Genomic DNA, 21,350 nt, shown 5'->3' on the forward strand with positions numbered 1-21,350 from the left:
GGGGCTCCATCTCATTCCAAGGATAATTTAGCAGTTATTTCAGAGGCAATGTAGCTCAAAAGGAGTATGACACTCATTAAAAAAAGGCAGGCAGTGATCTGCTTTTTTTTTTCTTAATGAACAATGCCTTTAACATATCATTACTTCTAGACAAAACATCATTTCCAACATTTTGGGCGGAGGCAAGGCAACAGAAATACTAATTTGGAGTGTCTTCCCTACAGCTGAAGGCAGGACAAATCAGTAGAAAAAAACTTCATACTGTTCAAACCGCTCCACACTTTAAGGAGATGCCGTCTAGTAGCTAATATTTCAAAGTATTTCTTTTCATTCACCTCCTAAATGTTGATTCTTCCTTCTAGTTGATTTCTGATGGACTTCTTCCTCTGTTTCTTCATCCTTAAAAAAAAAAAAAGGTGGTATTGACAATTACTACTGCTTTTCCCAGGCTAGTTCTCTTGAAAATGGAAGGACTAGATCAGTCTGATGCGACCTGGATACTTTCCAGGTGTGTGGACTTCATCTTCCAGAAATTTCAGCAGTGGCTACACTGACTCTGGAAATGTGGGTATTGTAGTTCAAAAACCTAGAGGGTGCCCAGCTTATGGAATTCTGAACTAGATTTTTCAAGCCTTTTTTTTTATTATGTTCAATCCAAGAGAATTTTTGAAAAAAAACCCATAAAGACTTTTGGGAATCTCTGTATGTACACTATGAGGGTAAATCTCTGAAAACAAAATGGAATGGGACCAAAATTGCTGTGGGGGCAGAAGCTGGTAAAAGAAGGACAGAGTTTGAAAATGGGACAGATCCAGCTGGATGCTATATAAGATAAAATTCTCAAAATATTTTCCCAGGGCATCTCTACGGGAGAGGGAGTTGGGAAGTGACTTGGAATGCTGCTGATTCTGCCACTGTCATCTCACCCTCCCTTTTGGCCATAGGACCCCCAAAGCAGAGCTATTACTAAGGGTCTGGCAAGAATTCCATAAATCATGTTCTGCATGCTTTCTCTACCTCATTTAAAATGTTATTTGTTCTTAGTGGAGTTCTCTAATTTGCATATTGGTAGAGGGCAACTCATATACGACTGAACAGCAGCAAAGAGGGCAACTCAGCCTTCCCCAGCCTGATGCCATCTAAATGTGTTGGGATCAAAACTGCTAACACACTGGGAGGGCACTAAGTGGGGGTAGATAGATAGAACTGCTACAGGCAAATCTCTGGCTATACTCCATACCAGAAGGATCAGGAAGCATCTGAGATAAGTATCTAAGACTGCTAAATTTCAGTGCAAAAACTGTGTGTGAGGACCATTTTCAAAAGCATAACCCACCTTTTCTTGAAGCAAGAGAGAATTCTTGTATGGCTGAATGGGAGCCAGTAAGAGGACACAGATTATAAAGACCAATAGTGCTGAATGGAAGAGGGAGTATGAAATCTAAGCCACTGTGCCTAAGCACTTTCAATGCTAATTCTGCATATATCCACACTTTATTCTGCTATATACTGAGAGAAAGAAACAAAGGTCAAAACAAAAACTCAATGCAGGGCTAGCTTAATTAACTCAAACCAGTTCAACCTTCTACCAGCAGGCCTCTCCCCCTGGACTTTCCTTTGCTGATGATCTGACATAGTTAATTTTATTACATTTTATTCATTTATTATCATTTCACACACTGCCTGCTTTTTTCTTTTTTCCCAAGAGTCCCCTGGGGCAGCTTACAAAAGACCAACATTTTTAAAAGGACTAATTAAATCCCAGTAAAAAGCAACAGTTTAAAAATAGACAGGAAATGCAAGATGAAGAGAAAAGGAAAGCAATTGGCTATGCTCCAAAGATGAAAAGAAAACTTAGGGAGAAACAGCCGAGTTCTGCTTCCTAAAGATCAGCAAAGGAGCATTCCCGTGGGAATTTCCCAGAGCAAAGTTCCTCAATGAAAGAGACCAAAACAGAGAAGGCCCTGCTCCAATTTTAGTTAATTAAGGAATTAAGAGTGCAGCCATTTATATGAGAGGTCCAATTCTCAATAGTATGTTCTCACATCTCCCATGCTCATTTTTGCCCTGTTCATTCATATGGTGGAGCTTTAAAGTAGTAGAACAGATAGGCTGTTCCATCCCAAGTGCATATGGGACCACCTTATTTTTTGGACTGAAGGTTCCTTGATCCAGAGATTTGGTTAGTCACCATGCTTCCATGTTTTCCTTGCTACCTTCAAATTACTTTGTTGATTATTTGGGGGTGCTTTTAAAGTTTGCTGTTAGAAAAAACTCCTAAGAATGCCATGGATAGCCTAGGCAACAAACAGATGGATTATAAAACAAATCAACCCAGAGTTCCCACTTGACCAGGCTCAAATTATCCTACTTCAGACACAGTATGAGAAGACCCATCTCTGAAAAAGGCTCTAACAGTGGGAATGGTGGAAAAAAAGATGAAAAGGATGACCAGTAGCAAGGTGGATAAAATAAAAATGGTAGCAATTCAATATAAATACATAAAATTACAAATACAAGTACAAAATATAAAATATAAAATTCAAGATGGGAAGATCTTAACCTTGGCACCCTCATGGGGCCAACCACCCCCATAAATAGCTGTCCCCTCTCCCATCCCAAGCCAGATGGCATAGCCATGTTTTTACTTCCTTCCAAAAAGCTGGGAGAGTGGGGGCCTGTCTTACCCCTAGGGGTAGCTTGTTCCGAAGGGTGGGTGCTGTGTTAGAGAAGGCCCTCTTCCTGGACCCTGCCAATTAGCAATTCCTCATGGACAGGGTCCACAACATGCCCTCTCTGCCTGACCGGGTGGTACAGGTAAATGTAATGGGGGTGAGGTAATCCCTCAGGTAACCTGGACCCATGCCATCTAGGGCCTTAAAGGTGATAACCAACGCCTTGAATTGGACCTGGAAGCAGACCGGCACCCAATGCAGCTCATGCAGCAATGGTGTTATATGTGCCCTTCTAGAGGCTCCTAAAACTGCTTGCATGGCCACATTTTGCACCAGCTGTAGCTTCCAGATACTCTTCAAGGGTAGCCCCAAGTACAGCACATTGCAGTAGTCTATGTGGGAGATGACCAGGGCATGAGTGACTGTTTGAAGGGACTCCCGATGCAGGAAAGGGCATAGCTGGCACACAACACCAAGTTGTGCAAAGGCTCCCTTGGCCACGACTGCCACCTGTTCTTCAAGCAGGAGTTGTGAGTCCAGGAGAACCCCCAGGTTCCGCACTGGATCTGTCTGGGGCAGCGCAACCCCATCCAGAGCCAAAGATGGCAAATTCCCAGGTACCCGGGAGCCCCCAATCCACAGTCACTCCGTCTTACCAGGGTTCAGCTGAAGCCTGTTGTTCCCCATCCAGACCCCCACAGTCTCCAGGCACCGTGAAAGGGTGGCAACAGCATCACTTATGTCACCTGGGATGGAGATGTATAATTGAGTATCATCAGCATATTGATGATACCTCACGGCGGCGGATGATCTCACCCAGCGGTTTCATGTTAAAAAGGAGTGGAGAGAGCACCAAACCCTGCGGCACCCCACAAAGGAGGGGCTGCAGGTCAGATCTCCCGTTCCCTATCAACACTGATTGGGACCAGCTGTTGGAGATGGGAATGGAAAAATGAGGTGGAAGGGAATGGAACACAGGAGAAGGATGCAGCTTGCCTGAACTCTGAACATGAGCATTTCATGTTGCCACATTTTATCACGGATTTCACTTTTAATGCTTTGAATAATATCTTCCAGAACTATATGTAGGCACTAGCAGTGCTTCTCAACCTCAGCAACTTTAAGAGATCTGGGAGTTGAAGTCCACACATCTTAAATTTGCTGAGGTTAAGAAACAATGTTCTAGAGTGCTACCATCAATAACTGGGATGATTTCTTTATATGAGAAATTTCATTTTCTTTCTTTCTTTCACTTTAGAATCAAGTTTTTTGTTGGGCAACGCTCAGATTGTGGACTGGCCTGTAGTTTATAGTAATGACGGTTTCTGTAAACTCTCTGGATACCATCGAGCTGACGTCATGCAGAAAAGTAGCACTTGCAGGTGAGTCTCAATGGATGCGTTGGTTGGTTCAGGGAAGATCCTTCCTTGTTGTGGAAATTCATAATTCACCACAGTAGAGGAAAGCTTTCTCAACCTGGTGTTCTTCAGATGTGGTGATTCTACAATTATGCTATCTGAGAACGTTTGGGAATTATCTTATTACTGTGATTATTGTATAAAATTGATAACTATCCTTCAAAACAAAAGCTTCCCAGAGCAACTTCTGACGTACTTTAAATATTTAAACAGTAATAATTTCTAAGCAGCAAATATATCTGGAAGACATCAAACTGGGGAAGGTTGGTATAAGAAATGGTTGCTCAGGAACCAAATATATTTTAATAGATCTGCATGCATTTCATAATGAATGAAACACTGAACTAAATGAAGCTCTTCAGTTTTCATTCCCATCTATTCTGAAAAGAAATGCATGGAGGAAGAAGTCAGGAAGACTAAGGATGCTTTTCAGGGCTCCCATTTATACCTGCTGTGTTCCACATTCAGATAATATTGGGGTGGAATCTTTTTCTGGAGACAGCAAATGGAGAACTGGTTTTAGTGGCTACCGGTTTCTTCTGCTGTGTTATTGTTCCAGAATAATCTGAATGGGAATGTCTGCTGCCAGGAAAGGTCACAGAAGTCACAGCTGTGATTTCCACAGATTTAAAGAAAAAGGAAAAAAGTAGAGAAAAAGTGAGAGAAATTTTAAAAAAGAAGAAAAGAAACAGGCTGGGGCTATTCAGTGGCATTTAAGTTAACAACAACTATCCTCAAAACGGATCCATCTAAATCAGTGGAAATTCAGTTAGCAAGACTTAAATTATTTGAAGAAATGATCTTACTTTTTCTGCTCCTGAATACATATTTGGATAAATATTTGAGGAAAGTGGATCAATTAAATATCTTTAGATTATTTACTTACTTACCCATATTTGTATGCTGCCTATTGATGCAGCTCTAGGATGTTTTGTGATATTGACCAAAGGAAATTAAACATCAGCGTGAGTAGGAATTACTTGTTGAGTTTTCTGTATCTGCTTTCCCAAGTGTGCCATTAGCAGGCTGAGGTTTTTTCTGTATATGTGTGTGGTGGTTTTGGAATTTCCTTTCTGTTGTGTTATGTTTGGCACAGAGCCTTGTAAACTTTGGGTGCTGGCTTAAGATATATCCATCACCCAGACTTAGGGTTAAATTTCTACTGCTCCATTTTCATTTCTGCTTTGCTGTTGATATCCTGCATCATAGAATTGTTAAACTGTCTTATGACTTTAAATATGCAGTATTTTGAGAAGTTTTTACTGTATTTAAAATATTTATTGTAACTAGTTGTATTCTGCTTTGGAATTTGTTCTTAACAGTAGAAATACAGGATTAAAAAAAATCAATATATAGTTGATAACATACCACTTTTAACATTTTGAACCCTGCATTTACGTGAAAGATGGGGGCTGCTAAGAAAATAATGTATATATCAATGCAGTCACCCTTCCTTCCTTCCTTCCTTCCTTCCTTCCTTCCTTCCTTCCTTCCTTCCTTCCTTCCTTCCTTCCTTCCTTCCGGCATTGTTCAAAGTATGCCCAGAATGTCTCTTACATTGAGTGATATAAATCTTTCCTGTACCAAAGGAGTCTACCACCTACATTTGCTTTTAGAGGCTTTCATAACAATTTTGCAGCTATAAATGATGAACCATACAAAGTGTAAATCATAGTTAAGTATACATAGTTTGCAATTATGCTGCAATCTAAATCACAGATATGACTGTAAGGATAGCAGATTGCATGTTTTTGACCATGAATCAAATTATTTTTCTTCTCTTTTTCTATTTCTCCAGTTTTATGTATGGGGAACTCACAGACAAGAAAACGATTGAAAAAGTCAGACAGACATTTGACAACTATGAATCAAATTGCTTTGAAATCCTCTTGTACAAGAAGAACAGTACGTATATGAAACTATGTGGACTCTGTTGCCTTTGAAATGGTAATATATACTGGTAGCATACTTATTGTTGATCCTTACATAGACAAACTGCACACAAGAGGGAAGTATCATCAGGCTAAGGATAACTCAAAGTTTGCAAAAATGTTAAAAGAAGTATTTGGGGGAAAGAAAAAAAGGCAAAAAGCACAGTAAAGATTGTTCAGTGATGATGGAATTGTGACTGGTTTTGGGAGGAAAACTGTCCTAACAGCCAAGAACCACGCTGAGACAAGAATAGGTCTCTAGTGTTTTACATGACAGAAAATCCTAACAAACTGAAGATGCGTGGGAAAAACCCAGACATATAAACCCCAAAGGCTAAGGCGGGCTCGATCTGTGTCTCTTTGAATGGCTACCTAATTCCTCAGTACTACGCATGCGCTTTACAGCCTGGATGGGAGCCCCCTGCTCACCATCCTTACTCATGACAAAAACTGGACTGAGGGTATTAGAATGGCATGCCCTGATCAAGAGGGTTTCTTGCTAATATTTCCTTGCAGTCCCCTTTATTTTTGCTACTATTGGAGTACTATAGTAATAAATTCAAGGAACAATACTCTAACCATAAATCAAGGTAAAAGAAGCAGGACATGGTATCAGGCTACCTAAGATGAGAAATTCTAGGGAAAGGCAATGGGGGACATCCGTCTATTTTATGGCTGATATCTATTAGAGACTTCTTAGTCAATTAATTATATATACTTCAATTGATTGATCAAATCTGGCACTTTGTTAATACTATTACACATAAGGAATTCCACATAAGGAAATGTAGGATTATATAATCAATATCTGGACAGATATTATAGATACATATCACCCTTTTTTTCAAATATTTTTAATTCTAACTTTGAAAAAAGGGTGATATATGAACTGGCTGAGGTTACATTTTGGGTTTTATGCAAGAACGGTGATTTGAAGCCCGATCTCATCCAATGTTTTCATCAAAGCACTGCACTGCAGATGAGAACCCATGTCCCATCAGTGGTCTATAAAAATTGGAAGGGCTCACTTTTCTACCACACGTTTACCCATCTGGTTTGCTGTGAATAGAATAGCATGACAGAACTCCATGATGTTCCTGCTATTTGCAAATAGTTCAGGATATGGACTTGCCTCCCTCCCTATGCTGTAAAAATTGAGGGCTCAAAAGTTCTTTTCCAATTAAGAATGAAAAAATGGCTGGGCATTGTAGGAGTTACAATTCTCACACACCTGGATGGCCCCAGTTTGGGGGAGGCTGATATTCTTTGTCCAACAGCTGTTCTCCAGAGGTCTTGAGCAGAAAGGCACTTCCACTTCCTTACTACTTGACTCTTCTTTAACTGGAGATGCCAAAGATGAAACTTGGTTCTTGTGAATGCAAATAGATGCAGTATCATTGAGCTATTTTATTCCCCTGTCCTCTATTTTCCTTCTAGTTTAAGATGTAATTTCAAATATATACAGAAACCCTTGAAATACCCAGGACCACACTGAGATTCTTTACCTTTGTAAGCCCTCATTGCAGTAATAAGCCAGATGCTTAGGTTTAAGCAGATATTTTCTGGACCAATATTCTTCAGTAAGCTACAGAGAATAAGTTATAGTCAATATATGCATTAAAATTACTAGTAATATTTTAAATACATATAATCTCTAGCTTCATAATCTCTGGTAGATGTAGAAAGTCTAGGGAAATTTTCTCTAGTAACTGCTGAAAGGAAAAAGCAATGATTGGTCTTGTCATGAACTGGCTTTGGTGATATTTGAAGAAGTATAGTAGTTACATCAACTCCCAGGTGCTTTGGAAATGATGCTTTTGTGAGCATGTTGTGGCCAATTTACACTGGGAAGAAGTCTTCTCAGCTGAGCGAGAGGACAATGCCTTAGTGGCCCATCAGCACACTTGAATTTTGTAGGAGGCTGGTCCTAATACCTCAGTGAGAGTGGAAGGAAAGCATTCTCCAACTCTATAGTTCCCTGAAAAGATTTGTCATTTAACATAAATAAATGGAGATAGCAGCTGACAGAACAGTATATAGAGCAGTGTTCCTCAACCTTGGCTGCTTGAAGATGTGTGGACTTCAACTCCCAGAATTCCCCAGCCAGCATGGCTGGCTGGGGAATTCTGAGAGTTGATGTTCACATATTTTTAAGTGGCCAAGCTGGAGAAACTCTGATACAGAGTGTGTTCCTTTATGTTTTGCAAATCTACAGATGTAGATAGAGATAAGAACTGACTCCTGTTGTTAGGCGAGGAGTAATTGTCTGTGAGGCCACAAAAACACATCCAGCTATTTTGAATAAGAGTCCACAACATTTGGGGAATTCTCTCCCTGAAACAGTCCCCCAGATCAATAAGGAGTTTCCAAACAAAATGACAATGGCTTCCTTTTGTACACTCCCAGTTCCCCAGATAATATTTTTGAAAATCTACTTCTGATGGCTGACTAGTGGTAATGGTGTGTCTCCCTCAGACACTGATTTCTAACAGTAAGAACTAGTTAATAAGATATTTTAAGCTCCTTTTCTATAACAATGATTAGAAGTTTTCTTTGGAAAGAACTATACTCCACATCCAGACTTCAGCTTCCAGCAGGATGAACTTTCTTTCTTTTAGATACAGAGAAAACATAAAGGTTTCAACAACTTGGAAGGAAGTGCCTGTGAAAATATGTGACAGAATAAGTCCTTGTTGATTATGGATAGTCCTAGAATTAGCTTTCAACTTACACTCCTGCTCCTTAATTAATATCTTACAAACACTGCATCATCTTGAGACTCCTTGATGCAAACATTTTGAACGTGATATAGCTGCTGTCATTATCTCATGAACAATAACGTTCATGTGAACTAAGTGACATGACTGCTTGGTACAATCCCTTGGATCTTGAATAACATTCTTGATCAGGGTGGCCATTTTTCTTGCAAATCTGCCTTCCAGATTTTTTTAACCTGCATACAAAGTGTCGCTGTAACCTCCACAGCCTAAGCAAGAATTGACATATCTGGTCCTGTCTGCAGACATTGTGGAGGCTGCATTTCCTGTATTCTGATGAACTTGCTGCCCAGAATTTTCAGTCTGCTTGAAGTGGATAGCATTCTATTAGTTGCTGTCTTTTTGTTTAATTTGACTTATAGTGAAGCAATTTCATTGGCTAATGCTGTTACTTTTGGTTGACAAGAGTCTCTGTTGGAGTGCTTCATCATAAACCCAAGGCAATTCCTCAACATCTCTTCTAAAGGTTTCCCCAGATTGCAATCCTGAGATAATTATGTAGCTATGTGAGGGACGCGGTGGCGCTGCGGGTTAAACCGCTGAGCTGTCGATCGGAAGGTCGGCGGTTCGAAACCGCGCGGCGGGGTGAGCTCCCGTTGCTCGTCCCAGCTCCTGCACACCAAGCAGTTCGAAAACATGCAAATGTGAGTAGATTAATTGGTACCGCTTCGGCGGGAAGGTAACGGCGTTCCGTGAGTCGTGCTGGCCACATGACCCGGAAGTGTCCTATGGACAACGCCGGCTCCAAGGCTTTGAAACGGAGATGAGCACCGCCCCCTAGAGTCGGACACGACTGGACTTTACGTCAAGGGAAACCTTTACCTTTTATGTAGCTCAGCAATGCATTTCACAGGTTGTTGAAGTTGCTTATGAAACTTAAATCTCTCATCTCATCTTTATAAAGAAGGACTAGAACTCACAATTTCCCAGTTTGTAGTCTAGCACCTTAGCCGCTACACCAAACTGGCTCTTTTGGCTGCCGTGCTGAAATCAGAGAGGAGGGTAAAACAGCCAGAGCTAGGAATGAATGGCAATTTTCTTTAGATCCTATTTTGGTAAAAATTCCCTCCCTCCCTCTTTCTGTTCTTGTCATATGTGCACCAGCCCTCTCTCACATTCATATATATATATAATATACCTTAAATCTTGAATCCCAGTATGTTCTTGATGCTGGGTTACAGTTGCCTCCTCTTTTTATTTCTTCCAACCCAATGGAATATTGGAAAGAAGTTATGTAAAGGGACTTGGGACTTTAACTGTCTGTCCATAAAAAGTATAATTGTCTGGAAATAGAATCAGATGGGACTGTATTTGGTTGGGGAAGGAGCTAGCAAAAGAAAAAGTGAGTCTGAAAATGGGTCAGATCCAGCTGGGGGCTGCAGAGAAAAAAAACAATAGGAAAAATAAAACCCCAATGCACCCCTATGGGAGAAGTAGTTGAACAGCAGCTCAGAATGCAGTTGGCTGCTTCATTCTTAAACCCCCTCCCTTGTAATCATGCCACCCAAAGTAGAGCTATTAAGAAACTAGAAGAAATTTCAGAAACCATGCTCTTCAAGTTCTCTCTAGCCTAACAAAATATTGGAAAAATTATGTGAAGGGATCAGGATTACTCTCTTGCTGACACACAGAACCAAATGTGTTTGGTGGTAGTGGCAGAGCTAGCAAAAGAAATATTGATGGCCCAGATCAGGGCAAAGGCTAGACGAAAAAACATTAAAAAAATCTCCCAATGCAACTGAGCAGTGGTTCAGTGTTGCTGGCTGATCCATTCCAAGCCCCCATCTCTTTCTTCCCTCCTAGTCATCCTACCTAGAATGTTTCTAATAAGCTCTCTGTGTGCAATAGCTACATGGCAGGCAGATATAACATGGCTAGGAAGCAGAGTGTTTACTGAATATAGTTATCTATAGAAAAGCGTGATGTTGATATTCATATATAGTTTTAGTTTTGAAACAGTTAACCATGACTTTGGCTGCCAGGCCTATATCATTTTCACATCTCTTGTCCTTTGTCTACAGATGGTTTGATTAAAATAACAGAACATAATTTCCAAAATGCTTGGGAAATGGGTCTATTTGTACCAGAAAGGGTGGTACGTACAGATCCCCTGTTGCTGCCTAATAAGGCTCATAAAAAATATGCCATTAAAGTGGTGTGTAATGATTGCCTATCCTAACAGACTCAGACTCACAAGCAGGAGCTTAAGAATATCTGGTTTATTAAAGAATAGTATGCAAATACAGAGAAAGCTGAGAATGAGCAAAAGCACGCCAAATACAATCATTACATTGATCAGAAAAGTTATAGTTCAACATTTTTTGAGGAGTAGCAGAATGGAAACCTAATCTAAGTAGTAGATGTTGGAAGGAAGACCAGCTTCTGAGCACCTACAGGCATCTGCGTGAACATTGTTAGAAAAAGAATGCTGGATTAGATTAGATAATTTAGTTTAATCCCACAATGATCTTTTTACATTCTTAGATTCATAGATTAGCAGCTGGAGATATTTGAGTCCCACCTTCAGTGTCACATTGATTTATGCCATGAAACCAACATGGCAACTTCTATTAAAGAAAAAGGGACCCAGATTGTAAAATAGAGAAGCAGGAGGATCCACTGGGGTTGGGGGGCAGGACACGGTGTCAGAAAAGTCATGATGGCAATTGTGACCATGCAATCAAACCTCCACCCCTTTTTCACATGCAACAAATGTGCAATGCACACACTAAAATGGAGGAGGGGCTTGATTGTGTGGTTGTGGTCACCCTCTTGACTTTTTTGACCCTCCAGATGCCCCAGTGTAGAAGCAAGATCCTGGAAGCAAAAATTCAAGAAAGAAACACAAAAGGGAGGAAAGGGAGAAAGGCACCAGTGTAGCTACTGCCCGTGTTTATAGGCCCATCTTTTTGCAGATTTCCAAATGGAAAGCCATTTTCTTAGATCAAGCACCCTACAATGGTCATTTGCCCAAAGTGATGAATGTATAAGTCTATTTATTTCAGTGACTAATTCTCCCACTGTATCCAGTGGCACTCAAATGCCTTTCACTGTAATAACAGCTCATTCTAAACATAATAAGCGTTCATTATGAAGATGAGCCTGCCTTCATACTCCATTTTTTGTACTCCATGTGATGTGTGCTTTATTTATTTATTTTTCAATTACAGGAACACCTGTTTGGTTTTACATGCAAATTGCACCGATAAGAAATGAACATGACAAAGTGGTGTTATTTCTTTGCACTTTCAAAGATATCACTTTATTCAAGCAACCTATTGAAGACGATTCAACCAAAGGTAATTCTGAAAATGCTTAAAACAGATTCCCAGAAATTGGAAAGAGTCATCTCTCTCTCTCTCTCTCTCTCTCTCTCTCTTTCTCTCTCTAACCTGAAAGTATTAAAAAACTAAATAACATCCTCCCTTTTGCACTTCTGCAAGATAGGTATTCTAAAACCTGGTTGACTGTGTTGATTTGGAGAGAGAAATAGTTCGTCATTGGTACTGTAAATATTTACTATGTGAATGTCCTTCTCTCAGATCTTTCACCCATATGGTAGCTACATTTTGTGTTACCACAGTGAAAATGAGGCAATAGCTGGTACAAGTCTGAACAATATTGTTTTTTTCTTTTTAATTATGGTTTATGTAATTTACTGACCATTGAGTGGAATAAAATTGACTGACTCTATTGACTTGTTGAAAATTGATTACTCTACTGTAGCGTTGTCCACCCCAGCGTTCCCAAATGTGGAGTCCTCCAAATATGTTAGACTTTATTTATTTGGTATCCCTTTTTAGCAACTCTTTATTAAAAATAATCCCTCTGTGGGTACAATAAAAACATGCAAAGCAACAATAACAGGGACATGCTAAATGACGTAAGAACTTGAGTTCAGTTTAAAATTAAATTCAGCTCAACAAATCAATAATCTCAGTTTAAAGCCGTGGGACTGTCAAAAAGGTGATGGTCAATTTCAGTCTCAATGTATAAGGACAGCATCAAGTTTATGAAGGTTTACTCTGCGTTTGGACTCTCTCAGCAATCCTCTTGTCTCTGCTAATTTTAAATGTCTTGCTCTGGAAGGGTGATGGGTCTATAAAGGAGTACATTTCAAAGTCAGCTACTGGAGTCTCTTTTTTAAGGATCAGATCGTGCAACTGAGAACAGGAGGCTCCGAACGACCAGTGTGTCCAAAGTAGATTGAAAACACTAAGACAAAACAGTTGTGTGGCTCAGCTTACCACATCCTAATGACCTCCAGATGTTTTGAGACCACAAGGCTCAGAATCCCCAACCAGCAGGGCCACGTCTTGTAATTCTAGAGGCCACCAGGTTTCAGTCACTACTGTATGTGATAGACTTAAAAAATAGCTGAACTAATACATGAAATGCTAGTATCTAACAAAAGAAACTCTCTTTTGGCAGTCGTTATGCTCTGGCAATTGCATAATTCATAATCTCTCTCCTCCAAACAATATTGCCACACCATATACTTAGAAGCCTTTCAGCAGAACTTAGCATGGAATGATGAACCAGAGGGATATATAAATTACAGTGTACTGGGAAATATAGGAATTGGGAGAGGGGGGAGTCTTGAGAGCAAAAATCACTGAAAAATAATGGAATGTGTAATTAGAAAACTATATTTCATAAGATAAAGAGGAAAAAATCAGGAACACCAGACTTATTCATAATAAATAACCTTAATGCCACAATCTCATGATAGCTAAACAGTGTATAAATATGAGGCTGTATTCATTATGCATGGAAAAAATAAGTTCCAATGAAAAATTCAGTGAAACTAAAATATTGATGCTAACATACAGCAAGCTCCCTATCCCAGTGTTTTGAGTTATACTGCAAGTATATGACCACATCCCATAATCATATGTTGTCATATGCAACGGACAATACTAGATTAGATAAATTAATGGTCTAACCTGGTATAAAGTAGTTCTGTTCATTAAAACATTTATAAGGTTCATAGTTCACTATCTGACTAAATGGTGTATCTATATAGAAAATCTAAACTCTAATCCCTTGAACCTAGTATTCTTGTGTAGTAGACTTGGGGAAGATCTACATAAGTCCAACATGTTTCTTAGGACCTGACAGTAGTATATCTTTAGGTAAGACAATCTCAAAGCTGCATTTCTGCATATATTTATTTAGAACTTATTTTTGAGCAGATATGTATCAATATCAGACTTTTCAAAAAGAGTGAAATTCCAGCTATAACTGTGCTGCAACCGAGTTAAAGATATATTGTTTTTTCAACCTAGGTAAATTTCAAAAGATACCGTCTTAGAAGAGGCAACCCTTCCTGTGAGTGAAAGGGGAATGCCTTCTTCAAAATGCTTTATAGAAGCATTTTGCTGAACTCTTTGAGGTTTTCCACTAGATAGTAAATGTAGGATTACAACTAAATCTTGCAACTTATGTAAATAACAACAATGATAGCAACCAGGATTTTTTTCATGGGAAAAAACAAAATGCCTGAAGAAGCCCTAAGTAATTCTGAAATAGAAACTGTTGAAGAAGTTGAATACTCACTGTCCATGGCAGGTTCATTTTACTTCTCCCTGAATTTTCTGCAAATGGTAATAAGAATATTTCAGGCATATGGATTAGAAGGAGTACTGTATGTCTCCAAGTTTAGGTCAGCTTGACTATTTGATAATGGGCCTTTGAGTCTTTATACCTATATCTATACCTTTATCAATCCATCTCTCTCTCTCTCTGTATTCACATTTTCTTAGCTGAAGAAATTTATATTGGGAGTAAAATCAAAGTTACAACAAGAAATAAAACTCTCTTTCCCCAAACCTCATTTTCTTCCTCAAGTTATTTAAAGTGAATCTGCAGGAAGCATATCTATCTATTTATCGTTTGGTGTTTGTGGGTTCATATATGTAGAGAATAATCCTAGTGCCGTCTGCATTGACCTTAGAACTCATTTTGACATCTAGTTGAAAGTACAGTTTGCCCAATGATTACCTTTTATGTTCTGTGTACTAAGAATATTGAAATGGCTATCTAGGTTCTTAATTTTAATTTTTGGCTTTTAGAAAAAGTGCTCATAACAGATGTGTGATAATTCTTTAAACAACACACACACACACAGACATTATCTATCTATCATCTATCCATCTATCTATCTCATTTATCATCTATCATCTCTCCCATCTTTCTCCCCAAAGAGCTTGGGACAGATTTTAAAGACAGCTTTAAAAAACAGAATAGACTGAAAAAACAGTGACTAGCTTAAGTCCATCATGTGTGCAACTCATAAAGTTATTTGCTTCCAAGTAGAAGATGTCAGATTAGAGGTCAGATGAACACTATAGCTGAGTACCACTTGAACTTAAGGCACCCAGTGAAAATGCAGAATTTTACTTGTTACCTGACATTACTGATGTATTTTGTTTAGTTTTTTTTCCCTAAATATTTCAGGTTAATCATTCTGTCCTAGAGAGTTCCAATGCTTATAAGACCAAAGTACATGTTCAACAAGCCTCAGGGAAATAGTGTGCTAAAAATGTAAAAGAAAGGCTGTTAGGTTCTGTCTTTAATTCCATTGTTAGGATAATTAATACAAGAATGTTGCTGTATGTAATATTGGCAAGATTTCTGGAGGTGTTTGCCCTCCTTCCTTTCACGCATGATTGAAGATATGCCACACTGTTTCGTTAAAGTAATAACAAATTATGTTTGTTTTATACACACGCACACACACACGATGTGTGTATGTGTGTGTATTGATGCAACATGACCTAAGCAAAAAGAATACTATAGTTAATCCCAAATCCAGTATTTTTCATGTAGGTTTGTAGTAAGGGTTGGTTAATTCCATATTTTTCTCCTGGTGCATGCATTTTCATGGATATGCAATTGTATATATATATATTTTAAGATTTAAGATTTCTTCTCTTACCGTCATACAACCATCAAGGGAGCTTGAAAATGATTCCATGTTAAGGGATAAATCTCTGATAAGACTTTGCTTTGTGAAACTTGGGCAGAGGAATGCTATACAATAGGAGGGAGAAACTGTGGAAGTGAACTGTCGGAGCTGAAGTTCTGTTTGGCTTAAGAAAGCGATGGAGGCTGGCCATTCCACCAACTCTTTATTCATCTTTTACTGGTGCATGTGAAGGTGTGTGTGCAATTTTTTTTCTAGTATCTTCTTTCCCACTGGACACAACGGGAGAAGGTTCTGTCCTGTGCAGTTCCCCCCTATTCTGGGGATAAAATAAATAAATAAATAAATAAATAAAGCAAATACTGCGATAAAAAACTGAAGCCGTATATCCCATATTTTAACTCTGATACGGGCCAGAATCTGCTTTTCAAGCCGTTTCCGTAAGAACTTGCACAACGAAGCAGAACAAACACCTCTGTGTAATGTTGGCTGTTCCTTCTTTCTGTTCATTTCTCAAATTCTCATGGAACTACTGAAGGGGGTGGAGGACAAGGAAGAATTCTGGGAGTCGAAGTCCATACATCTTCAAGCTGCCAGGGTTGAGAAACACTGCCCTGAGGACTAAGACTAGTTGTTATCAGCAAGGTTTCCACCCATTGGAAGGTTTCCACCCATTGGCCTGCTCCAATGTCAAGGGAAGCACGTAATCACTTTATCTTCTGGGGAAATCTCTGCTCATGTTATTGATAATAGCTTTCATCACCGTGAAATAAGCAGGAAATCAATTTGAAATGATCATTGACTTGTCTCCATTTTGATGAAAGGGTTGAACGTAGAAAACTCTTTCGATAGTTAAATAGAAAGGAGCAATTTGGGTAGGGAAACTTCATGAACAGAGCATCAAAGCACATTCATTCCAGTTGTAATGAAACCTGAGTTTACCTTCTCATGCTGTAGCCAGTGTGTGCTGACCTACTTTCCATTTACTTATTTTTAACATCTCTTTATTTACTGCATTATGGAAGAGGGTAAATGAAAAGGCACAAATACATTCATGAAGTATTTTCAAGTTACTGTTCTCAAGTTCAAAACCATGTGGGGTTGCTGTTCATGGTGCAACAGCGCAAAATATTTTCCATCCTTTTGGAAAGTACATACAAAAAGCTTTCGTTTGCAAGGTATCTGAAGATTATTCACTCTTCTGCTTTACTTCACGGAAAGTAAAAACTTATTTTCTCCCTTTTTTCATAGCGAATTTATGACTTCTCTTTTATGCTAATTTATTTTTTGCAAAATATATTTTTTTTCTGGCGCACAATGCACCAGATCAAATTTATTAGTTACACCAATGGTGCAATAGTACAAATTCAAGATAATTTTCTGAGGTATAGGTATATATGTGTGCATAATATATCTGTGCATGTGATATGGTGTGTGTGTGTGTCTGTGTGTAAAGGGCATTAACTCCCCTGTATAGAATTCTACAAGGAATACATGCAAATTAGAAGGGAAAGCAATGAAGAGAAAATAGTTGATGTGGAAATAATCACACCCCCAATACTGGCAAGGCAAGCTACTGTATATAAACAGGGAGCAAACCCAAAACTCACTAGCACTGATGATGTTACCTACTGTAGTTGGGCAATGAAACATCTGCAAGCAAACAACCAAGCTCAGAGAGCACCAAGGACTCCACAGTTCAACCCTGAGCTACAGATATTCTCTTCTATTGGATGAGATCCTTCACATATGCAAGTTATCATTTGATTATGTTGAAATGGAAGGGGGATTCAATGTGTGGTTGTATTATTCAGCACTCTTCACTTGCTCCTTTGGGGAAAATCCAACTACAGAACAATGTAAGAGGTTCCCCACTAGGTCATATTAAGGGTCCATTAAATTCAGTAATTTACTTCCATAGATGTCAAAACTAAAAGGAGGGGTGGGCAGGAAGCCTCCTTGTTTTTCTACCTCTCTGCAAATCTTGTCAACATTATTAACCATTAAGTAAGCTCAGTCCACATTGGGCAATTTTTGTGTCTCATTCCTTCCCCCTTCCCCCCTGATAGTTTGGAATTTCTCTGAGCCTCTTGCAACAGACCTCTTGTGTCTGGATTGTGTCCTTTCAGGTTTCACACTTAGAGAAGGAGCTGCCTCTTAGTTTCTGGGCCAAAATGTAAAACGAAGCCCCAGTTGGTGGATATTAGTCAAAGTAATCCTGAGCAAAAAATGGTGCATTGTTTTAAAAAAATGGAATAGGATGATAATTTGGAAATGTGTAGTTTGTGTTTTTAATGAGCTGCCATCATATAAAATGTCAGGGATGGTCTGAAGTATTTCCTGTTGCTGATAACTAGGTCCCCGCAGAGAAGCTAAATATCTTTGCCTTTGGCCTGCTGACAGGGGCTCTATCATTCGAAAAGTTTCTTATTCTTCCAGTAGTAAGATTTGGTCCCATTTAAGCTACCAAATGGACCAAATGTGCTGCTTCGTCTTTGAGAGCAGTGTGGAATCACTCCTCGGCAAAGGGCAGGCATCATTCAACCTCCTCCTTCGCTTCGAGCAATCCCAGCTACAAACTTTAGAAGGTGATGTTTTCCATTCTCTCCATGCTACAGAAAATCTTCACCTGCTGAATTTGCATCTGTCCTGCTACCATCAGAAGCAAAGGAGACACAGACGCAGTGAGCCTGTCTGGAAATCGCACAACCCACAGCCTTTCCCCACAGATGTTCCATGGCGTCCTATTAGAATCACAAGGATCAAAACTTTCATTTAAAGATATTGCCTCTAGTCCTCATGGTTGTCGTGGTTTCAGAAAAAGAAGCTGTCTAATGTCAATCATGATGTCCATATGCACTACTCAAGATTCATGCTGACCCTAGTTTCTTGCTTGTTTGGAACTAGTTCAGTACGTATGTATGGCTCTCTCAGAATTTCTGCCTTGTTGAGTGTAGTCAGATACAAAACACCCACTTATCAGAAGGCAGACTGGTGAAGTTGCTCCCCATTAACCCCTCCAGCTTCCTGGAAAAGCTAATCTTTACATTTTTTTTTTCTGGACAGATGAACACACTTTTAACCAGAGCACTGAGCGTCAGCCACTTGCTTGTTCCAATTTCTAAGAATATGTATGGCCCGCTTCTCATTTGATTGTCATTTTGTTAATTAAAAAAAGAAAAAGAACATTCAGTTTTTAAAAAAAAATCAGATGGAGCAGAGAGCCTGGCAGGGACCAAGGGATTTGTTGGTAGGTCTGCTGGTCCCAGGGAATCGCACTGGAGACCACAACTGTGAAGGAACAATAATAGAGGAGTGATGCATGTAGTTTTCCTGGAGTCATATAGTTGATACAGAGAGCCAGGCTGGTGTAGTGGTGAAGGTACCAGGCTAGAAACCGGGGTCATGAAGAAAGTCAGGTGGGTTTCTAGGGAATGTCCAAGAGCTTATTAGCATCCACATGGACCACACTGTCTTTCTCTGTTCAACAGCACAATGAGTGGTCCATGACTCTTTTGCCCATCTGCAAAAGTATTAAAGCAGAGCCAGCTTTGTGTAGTGGTTAAGGCATCAGGCTAGAAACTAGGAGACCCTAAGTTCTAGTCCCACCTTAGGCACGAAGCCAGCTCAGTGCCCTTGGGCCAGTCACTCTCTCTCAGCCCTAGGAAGGAGGCAATGGCAAACCACTTCTGAAAAACCTTGCCAAGAAAAATGCAGGGACTTGTCCAGGCAGTCACCAGGAGTCAAAAATTGACTTGAAGGTGTGCACACATGTACGTGTGCGTTCACACACACACACACAGTTGATCACTTTTGGAAACAGGGCATTAAGTGAGCTGGAGTTTTGCTTTGACCTAACAAGACAGTTCTTATGTTTTTATCACACTTGTAAGATCTCTAAAAGTTTGGATTCTTTTCCAATTACTAGTTTGTTAGCTGTTCCCTTTCTAACCTTGTATGATCTGAATATGCTTCACTTCCATCATTGCATGTACTGGTGTATTTACATTTCTGTTTAACTGTTGTATGATGGATTGGAAGATGAGCAGGGTGACTTATTTCATGCCTAAGGTGTCACTTACACTTGCACTTGCATGGGCAGAGATCAATGGGCAAATAATGTAATTACCCTCCCAGGGTCTTTAGATCCTGAGTTAGACCCCGAGTATCATTTTTAACTTAAGCATTTTTGCTACTGATTAAGATTGCAAATGCAACTCTGACACATTGATTTAAATGCTTTCATTATTTCCCTCACTCTAAAATGAGACAAGCCATGACAAAGAGGTTAATTGCAACTCAATAGAGCTCTGCTAATGTTTTATTAAGAAGAGAGTAAGTCACGACTGCCTTTTTGGTAAAGCAAACCTGCTAATAATGAGGCAACCAGATGACACCTGGTTCCTGTATCAGCCTTGAAAATAGCAAAACAATCTTTAAGGCACTGCCTTAGAACAGAGAGAAACTGAAGTCCACATCTGGAAATGTTCCAAAAAGAGGAATGGAGGTCACAACCTTTGGAAGAGATCAGACTATTTGGGCCACGTAGCCAGGGGCAGCCCAAGAGGATCTGTCATCTGAATCAGGTCACACTCCAGGTGGCCCCACTTTCTTGTAGGCACAAATACAATATTCCCATTCACTTCTGGCCTTCAGGCCTCTGGACATCTCTTAAGGAATCCTTAGAGCATTGCAATGGGGGGACTTTGAAGCAATATATAGGTGGCTGCTGCTCCAGATGATGGAGGCTTTGGCTCAATTCACCACTTATCTCAATCTGCTTCATTGGACCATGGTAGGGATAGTCTTGTCTTCTGCACTGGAAAATGTTAGGCAAAATGTTATGTTTCAGCTTCAATTTTCCATTTATGATAGGGAGCTTACAGCCTTGGTTTATTGTGGAGTGAAATGAGAACCTTCTGAATTCATCCATCACTACTAGCCAAGTTGCCAAAGACATTCAGCCACATCTGGATATCCATTGGTTCTCCACCTCTGTCTTAGAGTGTCTTAGAATGAGCACCAAGAAAATTGCTTCTCCTCTGCACAAAAATCCTGCACTGTCTTTTGCTCAGAACAGATTTCCTAGCTTCCAATCTCATTAACACAGAACATTATTAGAAAGCATTGTTTGATTCATGAATCAGAAGGAGAGAGTTTGATGTCCAAAGCAATCACAGAACTGGTTTATAACTCAAAGTAGTGTTTATTTATTTGCAGATTGTTTGCCCTGATGGTATGTCATGCAGAAGGTGTGTGTGTGTATGAATGAGAGAGAGAGAGAGAGAGAGAGAGAGGTGAATGCTATCATGCAACTGCCAAAGTTGCTTCTGAATTTGACTTCAGAGTGCCTCTGCTCCTTAACTTTTTGATCTTCCTAGTCTCTTCCCATATCCCCTAATATACTTTTGTTCGCCAAAAGAGGAAGAAAATATGGTATACACTAGGAGCTCTGGAGTTTGAAAATACAGACTGAGAAAACCAAACACTTACTTCCCCAGGCTACAGGTCTGGCCACATTTGGACATTTTCTCTCTCTACCCACACTACTATTTCTAGTGGGAAAAAACATGGAAGATCCAGCGTCAGGCATTGGCCTTGTTCTGAAGTTGCCAGGTGGG

The 21,350-nt window shown here is 39.6% G+C and overlaps 1 protein-coding gene across 1 annotated transcript in view; it reads left to right on the forward strand.

Annotated features, from left to right (window-relative positions):
- Nucleotides 1-3,945: 3,945 nt before the first annotated feature.
- KCNH5 (potassium voltage-gated channel subfamily H member 5) overlaps nt 3,946-21,350 on the forward strand; it is a 196,649-nt gene continuing 179,244 nt past the window's right edge. The window contains exons 1-3 of the mRNA XM_063293905.1: nt 3,946-4,057; nt 5,892-5,998; nt 11,972-12,100. Coding sequence (XP_063149975.1) covers nt 4,035-4,057; nt 5,892-5,998; nt 11,972-12,100 — 259 coding nt within the window. The 5' untranslated portion in view covers nt 3,946-4,034. The remainder of the gene's footprint in view (nt 4,058-5,891; nt 5,999-11,971; nt 12,101-21,350) is intronic.

This window comes from Candoia aspera, chromosome 1 (genome assembly GCF_035149785.1).
Source record: "Candoia aspera isolate rCanAsp1 chromosome 1, rCanAsp1.hap2, whole genome shotgun sequence".
NCBI lineage: Eukaryota > Metazoa > Chordata > Lepidosauria > Squamata > Boidae > Candoia > Candoia aspera.